This window comes from Amblyomma mixtum, chromosome 4 (genome assembly GCF_055824585.1).
Source record: "Amblyomma mixtum isolate Tamu chromosome 4, ASM5582458v1, whole genome shotgun sequence".
Classification (NCBI taxonomy): Eukaryota; Metazoa; Arthropoda; class Arachnida; order Ixodida; family Ixodidae; genus Amblyomma; species Amblyomma mixtum.
This window is the reverse complement of record NC_143015.1, coordinates 23,311,063-23,335,144: the sequence shown is the minus strand read 5'-3', so window position 1 is coordinate 23,335,144 and position 24,082 is coordinate 23,311,063. Positions and strand designations below refer to the sequence as shown.

At 47.9% G+C, this 24,082-nt stretch overlaps 1 protein-coding gene across 1 annotated transcript; it reads left to right on the top strand.

Moving 5' to 3' along the window:
* Positions 1-13,357: 13,357 nt before the first annotated feature.
* On the top strand, positions 13,358-14,050 carry LOC149345883 (uncharacterized). Its single transcript, XM_089585993.1, has one exon. It carries the CDS (start codon positions 13,358-13,360, stop codon positions 14,048-14,050), a length of 693 nt encoding a protein of 230 aa, XP_089442119.1.
* The last annotated feature ends 10,032 nt before the right edge of the window (positions 14,051-24,082 follow it).

The following is a 24,082-nucleotide window of genomic DNA, read 5'->3' as shown; positions in this document are numbered from 1 at the left end:
CCGCTCAGAACATACCAAATTTGTTTTCAGTCTTGTCCCAGCGCTTATGTATCTTATTAAATTTGGTCACGAAATAACTGCTAAATTATGAGAAAATTGTGTACCTGTAGTGAAGCTTAAATTATATCATTTAAACCTCCAACAGCTGAATTCAAAGTGCCACGCAAAGGGGATGCTCTTAGCACCCGTTCAGCAATCCTACAATATTCCCGTGCCGAGTGAGATCAGGTGAGACGCGCCAGAGTCAAAATATGCCGTGCTAGAGGAGGAGTACGTTGTAGCGGAGGCATGCGAACAAGGTTTACTGCGCATGATGACATCGCAATGCTACAGGAAGTACGGAACATGAATCCGTTCAGAGACTCATCAAAGTGGTCAAAAGTTGCCAACAATTTACTCAAAGCTACAGGGAAAACGCTCACATCCCATGCTGTGAAAGACAGTTGCGACCTGTTGATGTCGCAGTATGTAAACGAGGACCGGACAAACCTCCGCAAGTAAGTCATTTTTCTCATTTTCCAGCATCACGCGATTTATGTTAACCTGGGTCTTATAATAGATCAGGGACAGAGGAGGAGTACGACGAAAAAGCACATTTACTGCAAGAGATTGGGTAGAGGGCGAAAAACCGAAAACAACTTACGCAAAACAGCGCGTCTTCTGCACTCCGCTGCATGCGATCCGACGCTCGTAATGCGGCTAAGCCTGCTTCTGCCGGGACGGAGACCATCCTGACTAACTGTAAGTGCAGTTTGCAGATTGAACAGCGCAAACGAAAGCTCTACACTGATCAAGTTCCGCCGTGCCAAAGTAACCACCGCTCTCTCCCTGGCATCTGCTCCCACGTGTTTTGAAGCCCGACCCATACTGGTTTGGTTTGGTTCATGGGGTTTAATGTCCCAAAGTGACTAAGGCTATGAGAGACGCCGTAGTGGAGGGCTCCGGAAATTTCGACCACCTGGGGTTTTTTAACGTGCACTGACATCGCACAGTACACGGGCCTCTAGAATTTCTCCTCCAAAGAAATTCAGCCGCCACGGCCGGGATCGAACCCGCGTCTTTCGGGTCAGCAGCCGAGCACCATAACCACTGAGCCACCGCGGCGGCCTCCGACCCATACTGTGTAACGAATAACAGCCTTGGATGGAATGAGCGAAACACGAAGTTTATTGCCAGCGCTCATTTGCACCCTTATGACGCAGCTGCACCCCATAGTGTGCGGCGCAAAACAACGATAAAGGTTTAAAAAAACTGCGCTACCCGGCCCAACTTATCGCGTATTTAACGAAGCGATCTCCACTTGTCCTTGCGTGACTTTTCTTGTTTACCGGTCAACGCACATAAAGAAGTAATGGAGCGTGTCAAACATCACACACTGAAAGCAAGGTGTGAGTTTCATGCTGTCCCTATCGCTACTGAGGATTGACGGGTGTCAACAGCACCAGGGGTTGAGTGTGCACGAGGGAATAGCATAGCAGATGATGCTTTTAGTTGCCGGAGCCCTGGGTACCACGCCTATTACCATTACTTCTGCCAACGGCGCGGTGATAAGGCGCTGACATATTGCCCATTCGAGGGTCTCAATGTACTCTAAAAAAAAGTCCGCGTGTACAGCTGCCTCAAAAAAAGAAGAGGGCACAGATTTTAGAGAGCTCCCTCCAATTGATGATAATACACTCGCCCTTCCTTCGTAAAATTTTTTTCAAAATGCAGTGAAGTGGAACGTTCTTCAAAATGTTAGGGTGTAGAAACAGCAAAGTAATAAAGTTATGTCCGTGCACATGGCCCTCAAGAACAGAACTTAAGGGTCTTTAGATGCTGCGCCTGCCTCTGTATATAGTTGACTAAAAAGGAACTGCACTCCAGATTTCCCAGCATACACTAGAGAGAGAGAGACTCTTTAATGAAGAGCAGAGAATTTAGCATACACTAGCCAGCCATGTAATTGATAAGATTTGCAGTCATTATGTTGTGCATAAAGCTGTGTCATTAAGGCTGCGTTATACACATCTTTCAGCTCTTGATGGTTTGTGCCCTACATCAGAGGCGCTGGAGTAAATCAGCACAGCTGGATGTGACGACCAAGAGCTTGATTTCGTGTCACCAGTGGAGCACGGCCAGAGTGTATTAGAAGAGCCAGAACGTCAAGGCAGCATTCAGCAGGACACAAGAAGTGAGCCATTTCGAGGTAAGTATACTTGCATGGGGAATTTTGGTCATTACGGTACAGACCTAGACGTGTTATGCCCTACCTGGGTAAAGAGCTCAAGCAGCACAATAACTAGAAAAGGAAGAATATTGAGCAGAAATGCACTGCCTACAGGTGCAGGAAGTTTGGTGACACTTATAGGAAGGGTGGCCGCCTCGGAACATAAAGCTTGGTCAAGTTTTCTGGTCGTTTTTGGTTGGAACATGCCATCAAATCAGACCTTAGAAATATAGCAGCAGAAGCACTGCGCAGCAAATAAAAATGACTAATTTCTTGCAACTATTTCCATTCAGTGTACACAAAACCCTGTAGCATTGCTATTTCAGGGCCACCGACAGGTTTGTTAGAAATGAATAGCATTGTCGTGAGCGAGACGGGAGTGCAAGCTCTGTTGCGCAATTTGAACCCGCATTCAGCTCATGGACCCGACGGTATTTCAAATCACATTTTGAAACAATGTGCAAGACAGGTAGCTCCTTTATTGGTATTATTATTAAACAAATCTTTAAAAATACAAAAACAACCTAGAAATTGGAAGGCAGCTAACATGAAGCCGATATTCAAAGAGGACACATGTAGGCAGAGAGCACACATGTAGGCAATTACGGGCCAGTATCTGTAATGTCCGTCTGTTGTAAGACGCTAGAACATGTCCTCTAAACTTTTTGACCTCAGCTCAGCATGGTTTTCATTCCGGTTTCTCGTGTGTAACGCAACTAACGGAATTTGCTCAAGACATTGCAGCCAGTTTGGGCCGCGGTGAACAAATACACTTTTCATGGACTTTCCGAAAGCATTTGATGTCATCCCACACAATCTGCTTTGCTTGAAATTGTCATCCTTTGGCATTCCTGAAAATATTCTTGGCTGGTCAAAGGATTACTTACACCTGCGAAAACAACAGGTTCCTCTGAACGGGGTGACATCAGCTCCTATGCAAGTTGTAATGATCGGAGACTCAGCAAGCGGAGAACGGCGAGCCAGTCAGGCGCCGTCAGGTATGCGGCCAAAGGCGCTGCTGTTTCTCGGCGTTGGCGTGGACAAGGGCTCAAATCCCCTTCGCCGGCGATGCTGAATGCGGCTCTGGTGCCGGACTGCGCTCCTGGGGACTGGCAGCGGAAACAGGCGAGCCAGCCGGGCGCCATCAGGCCACTTCGGCCCAAGCGCTGCTGCTCGGGGAAGACAAAAGAGACACTGCGTGGGGCAGCTACTGTTGACGGCGTCAGCGTACACAAAGGCGTCTAATCCCCTTCTCCGGAGGCTGAGTGCGGCGCTTCTCCCGGACTGACCGTGGAACGACGGAAGGGACCCAGTGGCGACTACAGCGGGGGCGACGGCGCCGCCAACTCATTACCCGCGTGCGCCCTGAGGAGACAAGCGGAGGGGCGACATGGCTGATTTGTCATTGAAGAGGTCACCGGTGTGAGTGGTCAGCGCGCGCGTCCCCATCGATCAAGCTCATCACACAGCAGCAACGACCTTTGGGCTTGGTCAAACAGTTCGCGACTGAGAGACGCCAAGTTCCTCCTTGCCCGTGTGTGTGTGTCTGTGCGGTGTGCGGTGCCACGTGGGGAAGGCGGAGCCTAAGAAGACGCTGGCGGCCCATTGGACGCTCAACCAGAGATCAGATTCCCTAGCTGGTCTGCCTGGGGAATGTGAACTGCATTTAAGCAGCAATCTGCGGTGTGCCAGAGCATCCTCCCCTATTTTCTGACTTTGGTCTACTTGCTACTGTAAAAAATGTAAAATAAACCTTCAAGCTTGCTATTCCTCCCGAAGGCTTCCCTTCGTAGTCTGCTCCTTCGTCCTAACGCGGTGAAGACCCTGGTCCCGATCCCCGACCACATCAACTGGATGGCAGCGGTGTGATGGTCTGCGCCCGGTCCTGACTCTGGTAGGGTAAGTGCACGGTCCTTCTCTTGGAGCATTGCCAGGTTTGACAACTTTGGGAATTTGTTAGCCTAGGCAATCGAAGGTTGGTAGAACAGGCAGCCGGGGCTCCTCTAACCACGTGCAGTAGAGACTTGCCATTGCTGAAATAGTCATGGACTGGAAGAAGCTGCGCAAACCAGACCTGGTTCTTATATGCGGGGAATTGGGCGTTGATTGTGGGTCCATCCGTAGAAAACCGGAATTGATTAAAGCAAGTGAGGATTTCGGTGTGGACGCAGACGAGATAGCGGAATGTCGGCAGCTAATTCAGGAGGAATTAGCGAAGGGACAGGAGATCGAGAAAAAACGGCTCAATGAAAAGAAGCGAGAGGATGAACAAAAAATGAAACGCGAAGAGCATGAAAGGGAGATGGAAAAAAAACAGCTCAATCTACAGATAGCTCAGGCTGCACAGGCAGAACGCACTAGGCTAGAGGTGCCAAACACTGTGGCGAGCCAGGCAGCATCAAGTGCAAAAATAAAGGACCTCTTGCTGCCGTACAAACTTGGAGAGGACATAGGGTTCTTTCTCGTGAACTTTGAGCGGGCATGTGAAAGTTGCGAGTTGCCGACCGAGTCTTGGCCGCAGAAACTTCTGACCATTCTTTCATGTGAGGTGGCTCAAGTACTCGCTCGTCTGACAAAGGAAGAGGCGGCAGACTATACTAAAGTAAAGGCAGCACTCCTAAATAAGTATCGCCTGTCCGCAGAGGCCTTTCGGCACCGTTTCAGGGAAACCGGAAAACAGCCTAACCAGTCCTTTCCGGATTTCGTGTATAACCTTAAGGCAGACCTGAAGGAACGGCTAAAGGGAGAAGAGGCTTTCGGAACTCACGACAAGGTAATAGAGGTGATATGCCTAGAACAATTTTATGGTTCTTTGGGGGAAGAAATGCGCGTGTGGGTACAGGACAGGCCGGGAAATAAAACCCTAGAACGCGCAGCAGAGCTCGCCGAAGAGTTCTATGCCAGGCGTAAAGCAGAGGGTGCGCATACCCGTGTAAGCCCCAAAGCAAACAAAAAATTTCCGCGGACTGAGACGGGAGGCGCGGCAAGCCGCAACTGGCAGCGGGACGAGGGCCACAAAGCAGAAGCAAGTAACCCCCAAAAGGGGCGCCCGAGAAAGAGAGGAGTAGGGTTTTTGAAGCCAGAAAAAAACCTGTGTGCTACCGATGTCACGAGCCCGGTCACCTCGCCCATGCGTGCAGGAAGGAGAAAATCGTTTTTTCGTTGGTGGAGGCGGGCGATGAGAATATGCGCCTGCTAGAGCCATACCTGAAAGACATGCAGGTTAATGGCAAAGCTTGCCGGGTTCTGAGGGACTCCGCGGCCACAATGGACGTAATCCACCCCACGTACGTGAATGCAGATGACTACACTGGGGAATGTGCATGGATTAAGCAGGTGGCTGAGGAGAGCAGTGCATGCTTGCCGATCGCACGAGCTAGAATAGAGGGCCCGTTTGGCGTTCTGGAAATGGAGGCAGCGGTATCGCGGAATCTGCCGGAGAAGTTTCCGTACCTCTTTTGAAATCGGTCGGAGCAGATGCTCCAGGTAGAGGGACGTAGTTTCGGCGATCGAACCATCCAGGCGCTCACTCGTGCGAAGGCTCGCGAGATTGCAGCTGAAGTAAATCGAAGGAAGAACGAAGGTTCTTCCACAACGGGTCAGGCAGGAGCAAACCCACGAGGCGATGCTTCCGAGACCAGGGGAGAGGCTCGCGCCAGGGACGGATGCGACGCCGAGTGCAAGGAACCAGTATCCGAGACGCAGGGCGACTCAAGGGAGATCGAGTCAAATGTCGTGCAACCACGCCTGGAACCTTTTTTAGATCTAGCAAAAGTCGATAGAGACACGATTGCAGCCGAGCAGGCGGCGGACGTCACACTTCGAGCTTTATCCAGCCAGACAGCTGAAGAAGGTGTGGCAAAGAAAAACATCACTATCCGTAACCGTTCCGGGGTGTTGTACCGACAGTACAAGGACTCAAAGGGGGTCCAGTTTGATCAGATCATTGTGCCACAGAAATACCGCACCGGCGTCCTTAAATTGTGTCATGGGGGTGGTTGGTCCTGCCACCTTGGAGTGGAAAAAACGAAGGCTATGCTTCTACAGGAGTTTTATTGGCCTGGCTGCTTCAGGGATGTCGAGCAGTTGGTAAAGTCCTGCGACACCTGTCAGCGTGTCGGAAAGCCAGGGGATTTAAGGAAGGCTCCGATGAAAGTGGTGCCTGTGATTAGCGAACCCTTCGTCGTTTGGTGGTGGACATGGTCTGCTACCGGTGACTCAGTCGGGCTACCGCTACATTCTAACTATAATCTGCCCTGCAACTAAGTTCCCCGAGGCAGTGCCGCTCAAGGAAGTTAACTCGGTGGGTATTGTAGACAGGTTACTGTCGATATTTTCCCGCGTTGGCTTTCCGGCTGAGTTGCAGAGCGATCAGGGAAGCGTCTTCACGAGTGCCTTGACTACTACATTCCTGGAAAAATGCGGGATACGCATAGTTCATAGCTCGGTCAGACACCCTCAGAGCAACAGCGTCGAAGCATGGCATTCGGTTTTAAAGCGCGTGCTAAGGGCTATGTGCTATGAGCATCGTAAGGACTGGGAAGCTTGCCTGCCAGCAACCATGTTCGCTCTCCACTCAGTGCTGCATGAGGCCACGGGCTTCAGTCCGGCGTAGCTGGTGTACGGGCGATCACTGAGATCTCCCCTTCGGGTGTTAAGAGAGGCATGGGAGGGAACCGGCGACGATCCTACCGTGGTGGAGTATGTGCTGAGCTTGCTTGATCGGCTTCACTCGTGCTAGGAGATGGTAGCGAATAACAAAGTCTGCACAGCAAATAGCAAAGCGGTACTATGACCGCAATGCGCGCCAATGCACGTTTGTTGTGGGTGACAAAGTGTTGATTTTAGCAGCTTCACGGGCGAACAAGCTCGCAGTTCAGTGGGAAGGGCCTGCCGAAGTAGTTGACAAGCTCTCTGACGTTAACTATATGGTTAGGATGGCAGGCCGGAGGAAGGAAACGAGGGTTTATCACTCGAATCTCATGAAACCATACAGGGAACGCGAAGCCATCGTCCACCTGACTCTTAATGTACTAGAAGTGGAGACAGAATTTGTGTTTCCAGGGGGCGAGTCTGAATCACACCTGTTCAAAAACCTGCTCGAGAAGATTCATGCCGAGGAAAGCGCGAGTGCCGAAAAACGGGATGACCTGGGGAAACTACTGTCCGAGTTCCAGGCTGTTTTTTCGGATCAACCAGGGAGAACGGATTTGATAGAACATGCCATTGAACTAATATCAGACCAAACCATTCGCTCTAGGCCATATCGAGTCTCGCCGCAGCAGAAGGAAATTTTAGCTTCTGAAATAAAACGGATGCTGGAGCTGAGGGTTATAGTTCCGTCAGAGAGTGAATATACGTCTCCCCTCATGCTAGTGCAGGTACCTGGCAGACCCGAGACCTTGCATTGATTACCGCCGGCTAAATGCTATAACCCGCGACCAGCTGTACCCAATTCCTAATTTGGAGGAAAGAGTAGAGACTGTTGGCCGGGCCGCCTATGCGTCGAAACGCGGGGATACTGGCAAGTGCCCCTGACAGAAAGAGCGAGCCGTTACGCGGCGTTTATCTCGGGTACCTTCCGACCGCTTGTGATGAGCTTTGGGCTAAAAAATGCCCCCTTTTGCTTTTCCCGGTTAATGGATCGTGTCCTCAGGGGGACGGAAGACTTTGCGCTTCCTTACCTCGACGACATAGCAGTTTTCTCGCACAGCTGGGATGATCATTTGCGTCATTTGCGGGAAGTATTGATTGACCCGGGTGCTTCCCCACGTGGCACCCGGGTCACCCGGGTGCCACGTAGGGAAGGCGGAGCCTAAGAAGACGCTGGCGGCCCATTGGACGCTCAACCAGAGATCAGATTCCCTAGCTGGTCTGCCTGGGGAATGTGAACTGCATTTAAGCAGCAATCTGCATTTAAGCAGCATCCTCCCCTATTTTCTGACTTTGGTCTACTTGCTACTGTACAAAATGTAAAATAAACCTTCAAGCTTGCTATTCCTCCCGAAGGCTTCCCTTCGTAGTCTGCTGCTTCGTCCTAAGGCGGTGAAGACCCTGGTCCCGATCCCCGACCACATTAAAGTGCTATCAGCAGTGCCTCAAGGCTCTGTACTTGGGCCGCTTTTATTTCTGCTTTATATTAATGATATAGAAGCAGATCTGAAATATAACGTTAGGCTTTATGCCCACGACTGTGTCGTGTATCGTTCAGTGAAATGCCTTGTCGATATGTCTCCTTTGCAGGAAAAGTACCTGTCTGGTGCAAGCGGTGGCAGATGGCCTTAATACCTGAAAATATTATTACATGCAGTTCACCAAGAAAAAGAAAAATTCCCCAGTGCATATAACGTAAATAATATACTTCAAACCACAGGCCATGTTAAATACCTCGTAGTTACGTTTACAGAAACTCTTTGCAGGACCAATCATAATTATTATTATTTATACAAAATACCCCTAAGGGCTCTCAGTTCGAGGGTATTGATGGGGGGGGGTGTTAAGTTCCCTAAACTTTTTGCGGTGCCATCCAGCCTACAGCACAGGCCATGGAACCGCGGACGCACAACGAATGCACCGCGGACGCACGGCGCGACGCGGTTTGGTGGCTGCTCTGTTGTTGCTGGCGGCGCCGTCGCCAGAACGCTCGTTCTCGTGTTTGTTGCCACTGGACGCTGGACCCCTCAGCGACAGCTTTCCTTTTTTTTATTGTATAAGGAGCCTTCGGTGTTTGATTGGCTGGCATCCTTTCCCCAGTATTTGATTGGTTGCTGTCCACGCGAAGGGCGGAGACAGAAGGCTTAAAACGGAATGCTCCCAGTTAAGTGGGGCTGATTTCGTGTAATGAACGTTTCAGTCATGTTGTAAATAGTTTTCTCCTTGCTTGTTTCTTCTCGTTTATTTTGTGTAAATAAATAGTTAACCTTTTTGTCCAGCCGTAGAGTAACGTGATTGTTTGAGACTCCGAACCATCAAGCGTTTCCTCTCGTCACCACCTGAAGGGGAAACTCAACTGGGAGGGGTCACAAAAAAAACCTCATGGCTAAAATAGAACATATCCAGAAACAAGCAGCACTATATGCAACAGCAAATTATCGTTTTACAGTTCGAGGATCCGCTATATATGAAGGACTGTGTTGGAAAACACTCTTGTCGCGCAGCAAAATACGAAGATTAAAATTCCTTCGCAACATATACAGGAACAAAACAGGCATTGACAAAAGAGCGTACTTAAAGGAGCCGCATTACGTCTTCTCTAGGCGAGATAGTGCTAACAAAATTATACCTTATCAGTGCCGTATTAATGTCCTATACGTATATATATATTAATGTCCTATATAATAGCCTATACTACTGTATGAGCTCTTCATATGTATTTTTCTACTTGGTTATTGCACTCTTTGTATGTTTTCTAATAACTTTGATTTTAGTGTTTTTTGTTGGTAACTGATGTATTCATGTGCATTATGGCAAACTTTTTTCCATTTTGTGACCCCCATGTACTTAACCCCCTACAATAATGCCTTCTGGCGATGTAGGTATTCTGAATAAATAAATGAATTAGAATCATGCAATACTAAACACAGCTGTTTGCATTCACAGAAGTGTGTACATAAACGTGAAACACATTTTTGCTGTTTTTGACAATGCACAAGCCCTAATATGTGTGCACATTTTACCGGAGAAAGTTACCCTGGTGTCTTGTCTTTTTTACAGGTAAACGAAAGCAGGATACTGCTGACATCGAGTTCCTCGAAAAGCGGATGCGCCATGAAATGGAAATTAAAGAAAAAGGTTTCACTCTGGAATCACGTGGTCCAGCCCTTGAAGAAAGCAGCCTGCAACTTGAGTGAGAACGAATGTAACGTGAAGGAGCCGAGCGAGAAATTTTTCAGCAGCAGCTCGCACTGCAGCAAGAGAGCTTCTCGAGTATTCTGGAAACTGTAGTTGAAAAACTAACGAAATAAAGGTTTAACAACAGTGACGAAAACGAAAACACAAGCATATAGAATAGTTTGATTTGCGCTTGACATGAACTGCAGCAATGCCCTTTCCTTGTGTTTCGAATGCTTCAAAGGCTAGAAACTGGAGTACTCAGCTTCGAGATGTGCTTCAAGTTCGACTGAATTTGTGAAAACGCACGAGAGACAGGTTATGAGAACACATTATTGCTGACAGAGCACAGGTTGCCCATCATTAAGGGGTGATGTGTTACATTAGCCCTCGGGCTTCAACATCGCTGTTGCCCTTCTTGATAAGGTGTTCGCTCGTATCCTTCGAATAGAACGGGTCAGCTGCGTGTTCCTGCCGGAAGTATTGCCAAAGCAGGCTTCACGCCCGCTTCTAGCAGGGTTGGTGAGCTGCCCGGCGTTTTTTAAAAAACCATAGCTCCCAAGAGGCATCGAAAAGCTGTTCAGTAAAGTTGTCTGGCAGCCGCCACAAATGCATAATGTAACAAGTGCATTAAAGAACCTAGTGTGTGCTTCAAAATGGAACTGGCGAGCATAATTAGTAATATGAGTCACTGGAGATTCAATTATCATGAGGTATCATAATGATGTATGAGGTGCAGCAGACAAAATATGTACTGAATGAGATGGGAGAGAACCCAGGCATTGCAGTCTATTACCTTCATGAAAATTCAGTGGTTGTGGACAAAAGTGCAACAAGAAACAGGATAAGAATTTCCTGCTACAGAAGGCAATGCACATCATGAAAATGATTAGAATAAATAACTAATAGATTAAGGAGAGACGCTACTAGAAAACTTTTTATTGCAGGAAAGTTATTGCAGCCATATATACATGAAAATTGCACGCAATGCTGGCCAGGATATCTAGATCTAGTTCACAGCTTTAAAGTTCACCGGCACCGTATGTTGCTTCCTCAGAGACCTTGTGAGCAGCATCCTGAAGACGTGCCTTCTTGGCTAGAGACAGCGACGCTGGGACCTTGCCTCTGCTGTCAGCTTCAGTGACATACTTGACATGCTACGCTTGTCACTATTTTTTTCTCAGTGCAACCAGTTTACTTGATGGAAGCACCCCCAGTTCCTCGAGAACTTGGGGGGGAGAACAGGAAGAGCACAGTTGGCGACGGACGTGGACTAGTTCTGCTGGCTCCCCGTATTCTCAGGCTTGGGCCTCAGCCGCAGACGTCCGGGCCACCAGACCTGGACAGCCATCGTCGAGAGCCTCAGCCACCAGACCTAGGCGCCACTCTCCCCTCCCATCCCACAGCATCTCAACACGGGCCACCTATGGCACCTCCGCTGCTTACCCGGGCTACCTGACCTGGGGGCCGTGCCCGGAGGGAGTACAGTGCCTGCGGCAGCGCTGAGGCCGTCATGGACAACGCCGTCAACCGTGTGTCAACACTGGGACGCTGACCCCTGCCTAAAGACTGCCCCGACGCCCAACCACACCTCCTCGCTCGACGCACCAGGGTCATCACTCGGATTCAAAAGAAACTTCAGTGCGCTTTTCCTTTTAACTCTCTTGTGTACCTTTCGAGAGTGCTTTGTTCTGTTTTCCCATTTCTTTCCTCTTGTTGTTTTTCTCTTGTCTCTTTTCATTTGAATACTCAAATTCGAGTTTCCTTTCCTCTAAATGCCACCGTTTATTTCTTGTACTTTTAATGTGTGCATCTTAACGCGTAAATTTAGCCTGCAGTCTTTCCCCTCACACTTCTCCCCTCGTATGCGGCCTTTTGAGCTTTCGCGCCGCAGTCCCAAGGTGCAACGTGGTTCGTGCAGTCTTCTAGCAATGGGCAGACTTCCATACACATTTGCCGCTGACACAGCTGCATAGGCCTTGCTGTCGCCATCGCTGAGGAAGGTTGTAAATCTTGGTGGAGTACTGTAGTGGAGTACTCTTCCAAAAATCCTTACAGCTCGTCTCCATGGCATCTGCTCAGCAATGTGCATTTTTTTCACACACTGGCATATGGAAAGCTTGCCATATTTCTTCCTCTTGTTCACTTTCAAATTCCTTCCGTGTACTGCACCTCTGGCAGTAGTTGGAGAAAACTTCAAAGTCCAGGCAAAGCCCTGTTTCTACAGAAATGGCTGTGCCTATGCCATTGTGGCTCTTGCGGCCTCTTTTTTGCCAAGTTCCATCAAGCATGACGGCTACATTGGCAGACCCCACTTCGTGTGCTGTTACTTTCCGGGCCAACTCCACGTTGTCAGCCACCACTTTCGTAGCAGCCAGGTGCACTTTCTTTGTTATGGCATTGAACCCCTTATGGTGCATTGGTTTCGGTAAACCAAGAACGGCACAAAATCGGCACAATCTCAAACAGCCACAGCCAAGCTGAAGAAACAGCTGAAACTTTGTTTAATTTAATCTATAGCGACACAAAAGGTAAGAATGTGCATTCCAGTTGCAAAAGTGTGTACTGTCGGCAGCAAAAGTTTGCGGGATCTGTGATGCGGGGCAGAGCACAGCAAAACTGCACTGCTGTGCCCTCTGCCGTCATACAGCTTGGTGTCGAGGCTCACTCATAGCACACATGCAGCTGGCGTGCTGTGAGCCCCGACATCGCACTCCGCGATGGCAGATGGCGCAGCAATGTAGTTTTGCTTCACACCACCATGCATCGCAGATCCCGCAAACTTTTGCTGCCAACACCAGAATTAGCCAACAGTGAAGCCTCACACATATGCAAAATGTAGTTCTGCTTTCCATAAATACCAGCAACAACCATTCGAAAACTGCACGGTACTGCAGTGCTGACTTCTGAACTCCGTGTTAGCCACAGCAATGAGGCCTCAATTCTGAAAAACATGCTGGCATTATGAAGAAATATTGCACAGCAAGTTTTCGGAGAGCCAAGTTGGTCTCCTGAACTGCATTTATACCATAATGTAAAAAAAGTTTACAGTGCCTCAGCTTTGCTTTTATTTTTGTCTAGACACACTGGTAGATCCCCTACAAGAGGACTTCACCAGTGCTGCCCATCCAGTAAACAGCAGTCAAGAGCAGACCACATCGAATGGCATCCTGCAGACCTCAACCACTGCGGCCGCCCCTCATGCTGTGAAAGCACCACAAAAAAGAAGAATAAAGGAGGCCCAGAGGTCACGGTGGCAGGAGGACATGGACACAGTGGATGCACTTATTGCGGATGACAAAGATCAGGCCTCTGTGTATGGCCAGTTATTTCTCCAATGCATGGGATGAAAGACAAACGAAGTTGCTGCTGGATTACTACGCACGCTATGCTAGACAAGTGGGCCTACTGAAGAAATTCCGCAGCAAGCGTGCAATGTTTGAACAGATTTCATGCGACATGTTCGGTGTTCTGGGGACACACCGCACTGCCGTGCAGTGTGAAACATGGTTCATAACTGTTTCGAAGCACAAGAGGAATGGAGACAAGCATAACAACACGTCAGGCAATTTCCGCTGCTGCATTGAATATGAGGAAAAATTCAATGCCATCAAGGCTCTGGATGACAGTTTGGAGCCGGAAGTGCTGCGTGGTGCGGACACTGTGAGGCACAAAAAAGCATCTCACAGTAAATCAACGCCTCGACTGTCTACAAGCACAGTCGTTCTGGAAAGCTCCGAGATGAACGACGATAGCTTGCCCTTGACATCATCGGGAGACTGTTCATTGAAACTGAGCACAGATTCTCAGGACGACGAAGAACCAAAGAAGAAAAGGCATAAATATGCAGCAGAAATATGCAGAAATATGCAGCAAGAGATTTGCAGGTTCCAGCAAGATGGTGCCCCTGCCCACTACGCTGCCAAAGTGCGTAAGTGGCTAGACGACCAATTTCCAGGTCGGTGGATGGGGCGAGGATCCCCCAATATGCCGTGGCCACCACGCTCGTGAGACCTGTCGCCTTGCGATTTCTTCGTGTGGGGCTACATCAAGTCAAGGCAGTGTCGAAGAACTGAAAGAGCGCATCTCAAAAGAGTTCACCACAATCACTGACGACATGCGTGCTGCCGTCTTTGAGGAATACGCCCAGAGGCTGCAGCAGTGTATGGACGCTGCCAGTGGTCACTTCGAGGACTGAAACAACTGAGCACTTTTATAGCACGAACTTCTGCCTGCTAATAGCTCGACAAAAGCGTCTTTTTTTCTCGTTTCACACCTTATACCGCCACTGACTTATCATTCTTTTCCTGTTCAAACGCCGGCATATTCCCCTTCCGACTAAAGAGCATGCATGCCGAGAAAAGGCAATGTTCTCGTTCTGCTACAGTGCTCGAGAAGACTAACGCATGCTGTTTACTTTTATTGCGTAAATCGTCATAGATAATCCTGGAAACGGTCTATGGTTTACATTGCCGGCATTGTAAAGCACTATAACAGCGATACCTGAGACGACATGGCCCGAACGACGCATTCAAAGCAAGCCGCCGCGCTCGTTGCAGCGCTCGCCTCGGCGCTTTCCTTCAGCGATGCCAGATAGCGCCACCAGTACCTTTCGGCAGAAATTCGATAATGGCGGCTCGATCTCAACACGGGTGCTTCTGGTTTCGCACCTTGCGTGACCAAACCTGGTCAGTACCACTTTTATACTTACTATGCCTTGAAACGAACAGCAATAAGGATGCTTCGTGGGCGGTTTCACCACAAGCGAGCCAACGATTGTGGCGGGAGAATTTTTCAAACCTTTGCCGATAAAGTTGCAGAACACGGTATGTGTGCACATTTTACCGGAGCAAGTTACCCTGGTGTCCTGTCTTTTTTACAGGTAAACGAAAGCAGGATGCTGCTGATATCGAGTTCCTCGAAAAGTGGATGCGCCACGAAATGGCAATTAAAGAAAAAGATTTCACTCTGGAATCACGTGGTCTAGCCCTTGAAGAAAGCCACCTGCAACTTGAGCGAGAACGAATGCAATGTGAAGGAGCCGACCGAGAAATTTTTCAGCAGCAGCTCGCACTGCAGCAAGAAAGCTTCTCTCATATTCTGGAAGCTGTAGTTGAAAAACTAATGAAATAAAGCTTTAACAACAGTGACGAAAACCAAAACACAAGCATATAGAATAGTTTCTTGATTTGCGCCTGACATGAACTGCAGCAATCCTTGTGTTTCGAATGCTTCAAAGGCTAGAAACTGGAGTACTGAGTTTCGAGATGTGCTTCAAGTTCAACTGAATTTGTGAAAACGCACGAGACACAGGTTAGCAGAACACATTATTGCTGACAGAGCACAGGCTGCCCATCATTAAGGGGTGATGTGTTACATTAGCCCTCGGGCTTCAAGATAGCAGTTGCCCTTCTTGATAATGTGTTCGCTCGTATGCTTCGAGTAGAAAGGGTCAGCTGCGTGTTCCTGCCGGAAGTATTGCCAAAGCCGGCTTCACGCCCGCTTCTAGCAGGGTTGGTGAGCTGCCCGGCGTTTTTGAAATCACCATAGCTCCCAAGACGCATGATGTTCAGTAAAGTTGTCTGGCAGCCGCCACAAATGCATAATGTAACAAGTGCATTAAAGAACCTAGTATGTGCTTCAAAATGGAACTGGCGAGCATAATTAGTAATATCAGTCACTGGAGATTCAATTATCATGAGGTATCATAATGGTGTATGAGGTGCAGCAGACAAAATATCATGTACTGAATGAGATGGCAGAGAACCCAGGCATTGCAGTCTATTACCTTCATGAAAATTCAGTGGTTGTGGACAAAAGTGCAACAAGAAACAGGATAAGAATTTCCTGCTACAGAAGCCAATGCACATCATGAAAATGATTAGAATAAATAACTAATAGATTAAGGGGAGATGCTCCTAGAAAACTTTATTTATTGCAGGAAAGTTATTGCAGCCATATATACATGAAAACTGCACACAATGCTGGCCAGGATATCTAGATCTAGTGCACAGCTTTAAAGTTCACCGGCACCATATGTTGCTCCCTCAGAGACCTTGTGAGCAGCACCCTGAAGACGTGCCTTCTTGGCTAGAGACAGCGACGCTGGGACCTTGCGTCTGCTGTCAGCCAGCAAGGTACGAAACCGAAGCATGTCAAGGGAAAGGTTATCAAAGCGGGAGGCATGTCCAGACTACCGAAGGAGGAAATCAAAATCATGTTCGACCACAAGGCGGCCTCTACATCGTTAAGGTCGGTGCCCCGACGGTCACCGCAGCAATCTTCGCAGCCGCCTGTATAACGGGAGACGAAGGTGCAGAAGACACGGTCTATCCCAACTCACACCACAACATCATCGTTGTCAGCACAGCGAAACGAACGCGGACCGCTATGCCAAAATATGGCAAATTCACATCCAAGGGAAATCACATACAGTCGACGCGTACGATAACGGCACCCGATAATACAACCAACGGAGTGATTCATGGCATCCCCATTGCGCACGGACCCGAGGCACCGGACGAGAACATCATAAACTCAAGAAAACCACTGGCACTGGAGGCCAAATGCATAGGCACTACGACCACAGTCGTTATTGCCTTTGACGGACTCAAAGTGCCCAACATCGTCAGGTACAGCGCAACACTTGTCTGTTGCACGTTGTATCGCAAGCAAATTGACATCTGTTACCATTGCGGACGCCTAGGCCACCGCATGGACGTTTTCCCAAATCTCACCAACCACATTTGCAGGGAATGTGGAGACCGCAACCTCGACCAGGGACACCAGTGGTCGCCCAAGGGTAACCTGTGCGGCAGCTGGAACACGAAGACGACCCTCTATAAAAAGACGAGTCGTCGTCGTTCAATGAGCACAATGAGGACTTGAGAGGGTACTTTGAAAAATCTGCTAGAGAACGCTTGCCGAACCTAGCCAGCCATAAACAAACCAACGTCGTACATGCAGGTCTCTCCTGGTCCCAAGACGAAGGTCTGTTGAAGCTCATCAGCACACTTTGCGGGAGTGATGTCGTGCGAAATGGACTCTCTTCAGGTGCACTTCTTTTGCCAGGGTTGCTTTGGGTACCTTGGCAAAGGAAGAAGAAAAGAAGGAAATGACACATTTACGTGCGAGCACTGCAGTGTCACACAAACGGTGCGGTGGCTGACAGCAAAAGGCAGTTTATTTTCAATCTCAAAGAGCACATTTACAACGTTGTGTCGCACTGCTCCGAAGTACTGTTCGAACGCTAGAAGCAGATGGCCTCAATTGCACCTGGAATGCAGACATCACAGATGGGCGGCTTTACCAGAGTATAAGAAACAGACTAAGAGCGAAGTGGAGCGACTTGACAGTCACTATGAATGCTGAGAGATCACCGGTGTTCAAAAGCAGTAAGCAAGTGTGTGGGCAGTTCAGGTTTCCATTAATGAACTGCCACTCAACATTCGGTTTCAAAATGTGATTGTGGGAGCATTGTGGTTTGCCAAAAAGCATAAGAAACAGACTAAAAGCGAAGTGGAGCGACTTGACAGTGACTATGAATACTGAGAGATCACCGGTGTTCAAATCCAGTAAGCAAGTGTGTGGGCAGTTCAGCTTCCCATTAATGAACTGCCATTCAACATTCACATTCAAAATGTAATTGTGGGTGCATTGTGGTTTGCCAAAAAGCATAAGAAACAGACTAAGAGCGAAGTGGAGTGGCTTGACATTCACTATGAATACTGACAGATCACCGGTGTTCAAATCCAGTAAGCAAGTGTGTGGGCCCTTCAGCTTCCCATTAATAAACTGCCATTCAACATTCACTTTCAAAATGTAATTGTGGGTGCATCGTGGGTTGTCAAAAAGCATAAGAAATTGAGGAGCGACTTGACAGTCACTATGAATACTGACAGATCACCGGTGTTCAAATCCAATAAGCGTGTGGCCAGTTCAGCTGCTCATTAATGAGCTGCCATTCAACATCTGCTTTCAAAATGTAATTGTGGGAGCATTGCGATTTGTCAAAATTCATCTTCCTCAATACCTGTTTGTGAAGGCGTCCAGTGAAATTGGAACCGTAGTGTGGAGACATACCAATGGAACTGTGCGGTCGAAGGTAGCTGCGGCATGCTGCTGCGTCAACTCACCAGCCAGAGCAGCTCTGCTAAATATGAAGCAATTCAACGGATATTTCGGGTGTTCCTGGTGCCTGCACAAGGGAACAGTTGTTGATGGTAAGCCATTTTTTTTTTAGAGAGAGTTACACAGCAACTGACTGAGATGTGGCTAACTGCTCCTGGCAAACCTTTCTACATGGTAGGCATATTCGTGAGCTTGAGAACCGAATTAAGCAACTTAAGCCTCCAATTTCATTCTGCCGCTTGCCTAAGCCAATTGCTGAGCGTAAGAATCGGAAGGCGATTGAGTGAGTGGCTGCCCTGGTTGCTTTATTATGCTCTTCATTGTTTGAAAGATTTGATTGCTGTCAGGTACCTCCATCTTTCTTTATTGTGCCAAAGCATTTATGTATGTCAGTGATGTGGATCTAATTGAGGCAGACCAGCTTCTTCTTCATTTGTAAACAGTTTCAGCCTTGTATGGAGAAAACAGTGCCACATGCAATATGCACCAGTTGCTACACCTTGGAAAAAGTGTAGAAATGTCAGGACCTTTATGGGGACCTTCACATTTCCACTTGAGAATGGGCAGCTTTTGAGACGTGACAGCTGCACAAGGCGTGCCAGTGCAGGTTGCAGAACGCTGCATTGTGAAGACATGGCTGAGGAGTGTGAATAGATTTGTGGAGATTTCGTTACATCTTTTGGAAAAGAAAAACCAAATGACAAAGATGCGTGCCATGAGAGGAACTCCATGCGTGCCATTAGAGAGTGGTGCCCATGTGCTTGGAGCTCCACTGAGCTCAGTTCATCTAGAAGAGACTGTAGCCGAGATGTTTGTCACTGAATATGGGCAAGTATCTCCTATGACACATTATGCTCGAGTAGAAATTAATGGTATTGCAATTCATAGCACTCAGTACAGTAGAGCAGAGAAAACTTTCAGTGTTTGGTTTAGGTTTTGGTTTATGGGGTTTAACGTCCCAAAGCGACTCAGGCTATGAGAGACGCCGTAGTGAAGGGCTCCGGAAATTTAGACCACCTGGGGTTCTTTAACGTGCACTGACATCGCACAGTACACGGTGTGAAGATGCATAATGGTATGTATTGCATTGTAATGGACATGTGTTCCTTCACTATAAATGCACAAAAAGTTGCACTTGTGTGCCAAGAATTGGTGATCTGTGAGGCAGCATTTCAAAATGTCAAGTACATAAACCTCTGTAAACGTCTCCTACCAAGTCACCAAGTCGAAATCTCCGTCTGTTCTCACCTGATGAGGTTGCTAACCGCTGTGTTTCAATGTCATCGTACGGACAGCCTTAAAGGGGAAAGAGGGGCTTAAAAACAGACATAACTTCACCAGCGAAAGTACGAGACACCAGGAGAATAACACAGGTCAACGATGGAAAAAAAAAGTATTGCCAAATGTTCAGTGCATTAACTGCGAGTGCTTGAGAATGTTAGCGTTGTTTGGCTAGCAGCCATAAGACACGCAACTAGCCACAGCTGTATCCATGGCTAAATCAGTCTTTGTGTTCTACATTTTGACCACATCGCTGCCGCATAGCTGCGTTGTGCACTGTCACTTTGTTTTTCACTAGCACGAAGCTAGTACTAATACAGCACGACAGCGAGGATAAGAAGAATGCCATCTCGGACGACGACGTCCGAGACTTCAAGCTCCACGACCTAGATGACTCCGAGTGGGGAAAAATGTATGATGTGTTCAGGGAGGGGGGAGAGTACACACGGTGGGTTCTACAAAGCATGTATCATCCACATGACGGGTAAGTGCTATGCAACATTGCTGAACCCTGTCTTGACATTATTCTACGTTGAAAATCGCAGATACGGAGGATGAGATGAAAACCTGGAGCCCGAACCGTCGTATGGCAGCGCGGAAAAGCTCGAGCAGCGTATGCCAGCCCTGAAGGTCTGTAATTATTGTCCCTGCTGAACTTTACGCAATTAACTTTCAGAAGATTCGATGATCACCGCACCTGTATGGTGTTTCCATGCTTGCTGAACTTCATGCACTTACCTTACAGGAGTCTCAATCCTCACCGAACCTGCGCATTTTTTTAACAGCTGCAGTGTGGTCATATTTCAGAGATCAGTTATTGAACTTTGTGGTGTGCATGCTGTTGCAAGGAAATATGCATGCACGTATTCCACGCCTTGCCTGTTACAATCCTTTCATGTCTTATTGGCCACAGTGAAGAAATAAACGCGTTGTGCCAGTAAACGTACCGAACCGTGCAAAGAGCATGATGTTAACCTTTCCTAGCAAACGCGGCAAACGACCCTCCTGCACAGAAAAATTTGAATCGTTGTGAGGCCTGTTTTGTTGTGAGTGTCGAACTAAAACTTGTTTTGCGTTCGTGGCAAAACAAATATTAGGAGAAACATGGTAAGCTTTTCTAGCGAACTGTTCGAAGCGAATTGACGCGAATACTGGACCACACTAGCAAGTACAGCATCGTACTAAGCAAAGGAAGGTGGGTTTCGGACTTACCCACGAAAGTGAAGGAGGTCAAATGCGGAAGATCTCTCAATCGAAACTCCATGTCTATGACCCGAGTAAGGGTATTAATAGAAGAAAATTGTAACTGGTCAGGCTTGTACTGCGAAATAAGGAAACAGGGCAGCAACAAACTGATATACATGGAGGCACGAGTTAGGAAAACTGGACCAAATAATATGTGCCCCGCAGGGGCGACTGCTTCATGCAGACGTTGGTGAGTTGCATCACCGTGGATACCTGAGCATCCGCAGGGACATCCCCGCAGGGGGATGATGGTGAGCAGTGCGCCACCACGGACCCGAGCACCGTGCTTAGCCATGCGTGGCATCACCGTGTCTGGGGAAAAGGGGATCCTGGTGGTTAAGGGTGTTTGGACCTTTAAGGGCCCTCGGCGGAGGCAAGACACCACTTTGGCCCCAGCTTCCTGTAGATAGCACCTCTGGCCTGACCCGACCTGGCAGTCGCCTATTCCTGTCCTCCTCTCCATCTTTCACTGTCCTATCTCTTTCTTACAACTCTCCTGTCTCTTCCTCCCTTCTTGGTTTTTCCTTTTTTTCCTGGCAGCTAGGGTTAACCTTGGTGGCGAACCACGCTGGATTTCGTCATATTTGGTTACAGCAGTGGTGTATAGCTGGCGTGGGTAGGGCTTGTTTTTCAAGTTTCCTGTCCCGCCACCTTGTTGGGCTCCATTGAGGGTGGCTGGCACCGTGGCCGAAGAACACTGTTTTTAAATGGCTGCCTCTTTACTTTCAAATGATCGTCCTCTGAAAAGAGGGCGGACCAATGTAACCTCCCAGTTCCTCAACAAATAGAAAACACCTTTTGCAAAATTCCACATCGTTCATAGTGAACAAAAAGAAAAAAAAAACAGCCAGACTCGTATCTCCTTTCACAGTCTCAAAAGTCCTCATAGAGTCCTTAGGTCCGAAGTACAAGGTGACAAAATTGGCTAGTGGAGATCTCCTGCTAGAACTTGTCGACATCACTCAAATCTCAAAACAAGCAGACATAGTGTAAGTAAGAGAGTTGGGGTTTGAGGCCCCAGCAGCTAGCACCGACAAAGGAGAGGAAGAAGCAGGAAGGCAAAGCTGACGAAGTTCGGGTTTGCGCTTCCGAATGTTGGCCAGCTGAGCAGCACTGCTGGAACAAGGACTGTGACCGTCCATACTAATACTGTGTGTGGGGTGTGTGTAAGGACTGTTTTTTTTTTTTCGGTGAACTTTCGGTGACATCCCTGTCTCTCTCACACCCTACAGATCTTTAAACACAGTACGTGGTGTCATCTCCGACAACGACTTTTTACACTTGCAAGAGGAAATGCTGGAAGGACTGTCCGAACAAAATGTAACCAATGTATACAGAATAAAAATACGCAAAAAACAAAGAAATTCCAACGAAACACCTCGTCCTGACCTTTGCTTCCTGCACCGTACCCGAATCAATCGAGGTAGGGTACAGAAAAATCTCCGTCCGACCATATGTCCCTAACCTGAGACGCTGCTTCAAATGTCAAGTTTGGTCATGGCTCCCACAGCTGCTGCCGCGATACACGTGCCAAATGTGCCGCAAACGATCACAAATCCAAAGACTGCGACGCTGCACCACGCTGTGCAAGCCGAAGGCGATCACACTTTTTTTTTTTCATAAGTAAAAACACCGATTGGGGAGTGAGTGGCATTTATTCTACGTTCAGTCATTACTCAGAGAGTCTTCCGACTGTGAACTGATGAGAGCTCTGGTGCATGCTCATCCTACCAGAAGTAGCACAGCATGTCTGCTGTTAACGCGTAGACATTGTGTTGCACTTCCATCACATAGCAGAGCAGCTGTTCTTCCGGTTCAGGAAACTTGCATGGCTTGCCTCAGAAAGCATGCTTTCTGCAGCTTGTGCTCCTCAATGCATCCATCCTTTTGGTTGTGCCATCGCCGGAAGCACCGCTCGTCCACATTGAATTTCCTGCCTGCTGCATGCTTGCCGTGTTCGAGTCAAACTCCCAGCCGTGTAGCTATTACAAGTGTGTGACATCTAATTTTGGTGCATGTTTTCGTCTACAATGATTCGGTGGCATGTTTTCATCTACAATGATTCGGAAGACACTACTACTATGCATGAATCACCATGTGGTACTCACCTATGACCGCTAAATAATTTATAATCGTATTCATCTGTCACGTTTCGTGCTATATTTTTCTTGTTTTTAGACCGTCATCTTGTGTGCTGTTTGCTACAAGGAGTGAGCACAACCTTACCCAGCTGACAGCAGTTGTGAGGGACATATATTGTCACTTGGTTACTGCTAGGATGAATAAGTGGAGATTTGGGGGTGCTTGATTGCATCTGCAATGATGATCTGAAGCTGTTTCTAAGGAATCACATTAAAAACTGTGCTTTTTATTTCTGACATCTTTTACATATCTTTTATGCTGCCTCATAGGCCACAAACACAGGTATGCTCATATAAGACGAGTTTTAGGTCAAGTAACCTTGTATTTAAAGCAATATCACAAACCATTTATGCTTTGCTTATATGTGTTCTTCAGATCCATGTTTGCCATGGCAATTATGTAAGTAACTGCACTTGGGAGCGGCTGCTGAGTTCTACAATGGCCTCAACGTTCTGCAAGCAGTTGGCTGTGTCCCTGTGGGGCAGCGAGATCCTGGTGCGAAGGAGCTTTACAGGCACTCAATCCAGTAATGCCCTCTCAAAAGGGCTAACAAAGACATACCCTCCACTCTCCCCAGTGAAGGTGGCTTCAGTGTCAGGTAAGCCAAAAATCATTAGTCTATCCTGCAGTGCACTATGCATTTCAATAAATCTGATTTCATCTGCATGTGTTTCATCATCAGTTCTCATCTAGTGTCCTATACTTTATTGATTTAGTTTGTAATGTGGCCCATTGCGTAATAACTTGCCGTCGAATTCATAAACATGCCTTGACTCCAACTTCAACTCCAAGCGGCCCTCGAGGCTTGTTTGCATTTCAGAAACCAACCTCCAGTCAGATCGCTGCTCGAGTGGGGGGAAAAAAAACAGTTTTTCATTGAGAATGTCGAGGTAGCACTGACGCTACCTTGAGCATTCCTTGACAGCGTTTGCTTGTACACATGTTGGATGTAGCATCATTTCCTGGTATTCGAAGTTCATACTAAATGAACTTCCCATGCTACGGTCAAAAATACAGGCACACAGTGTAAACCTGTAATGCACGTTTGTTTATTCTAACTGGTCCGTTTTGTGCCATTTTCCAAGCTCCCCAGAGTAGTTACATGCTTCTCATCGACAGCGTTGCTCCCTACAAGCTGCTTTAGGAATGCAATATATAGACTAATCATGGTAGAAGTCTACACAGCAGCTGGTTGTAGGGAGCTCTCTTTGTCATCGTCAGGAGATTCCAGGCAATGGGAGAGTG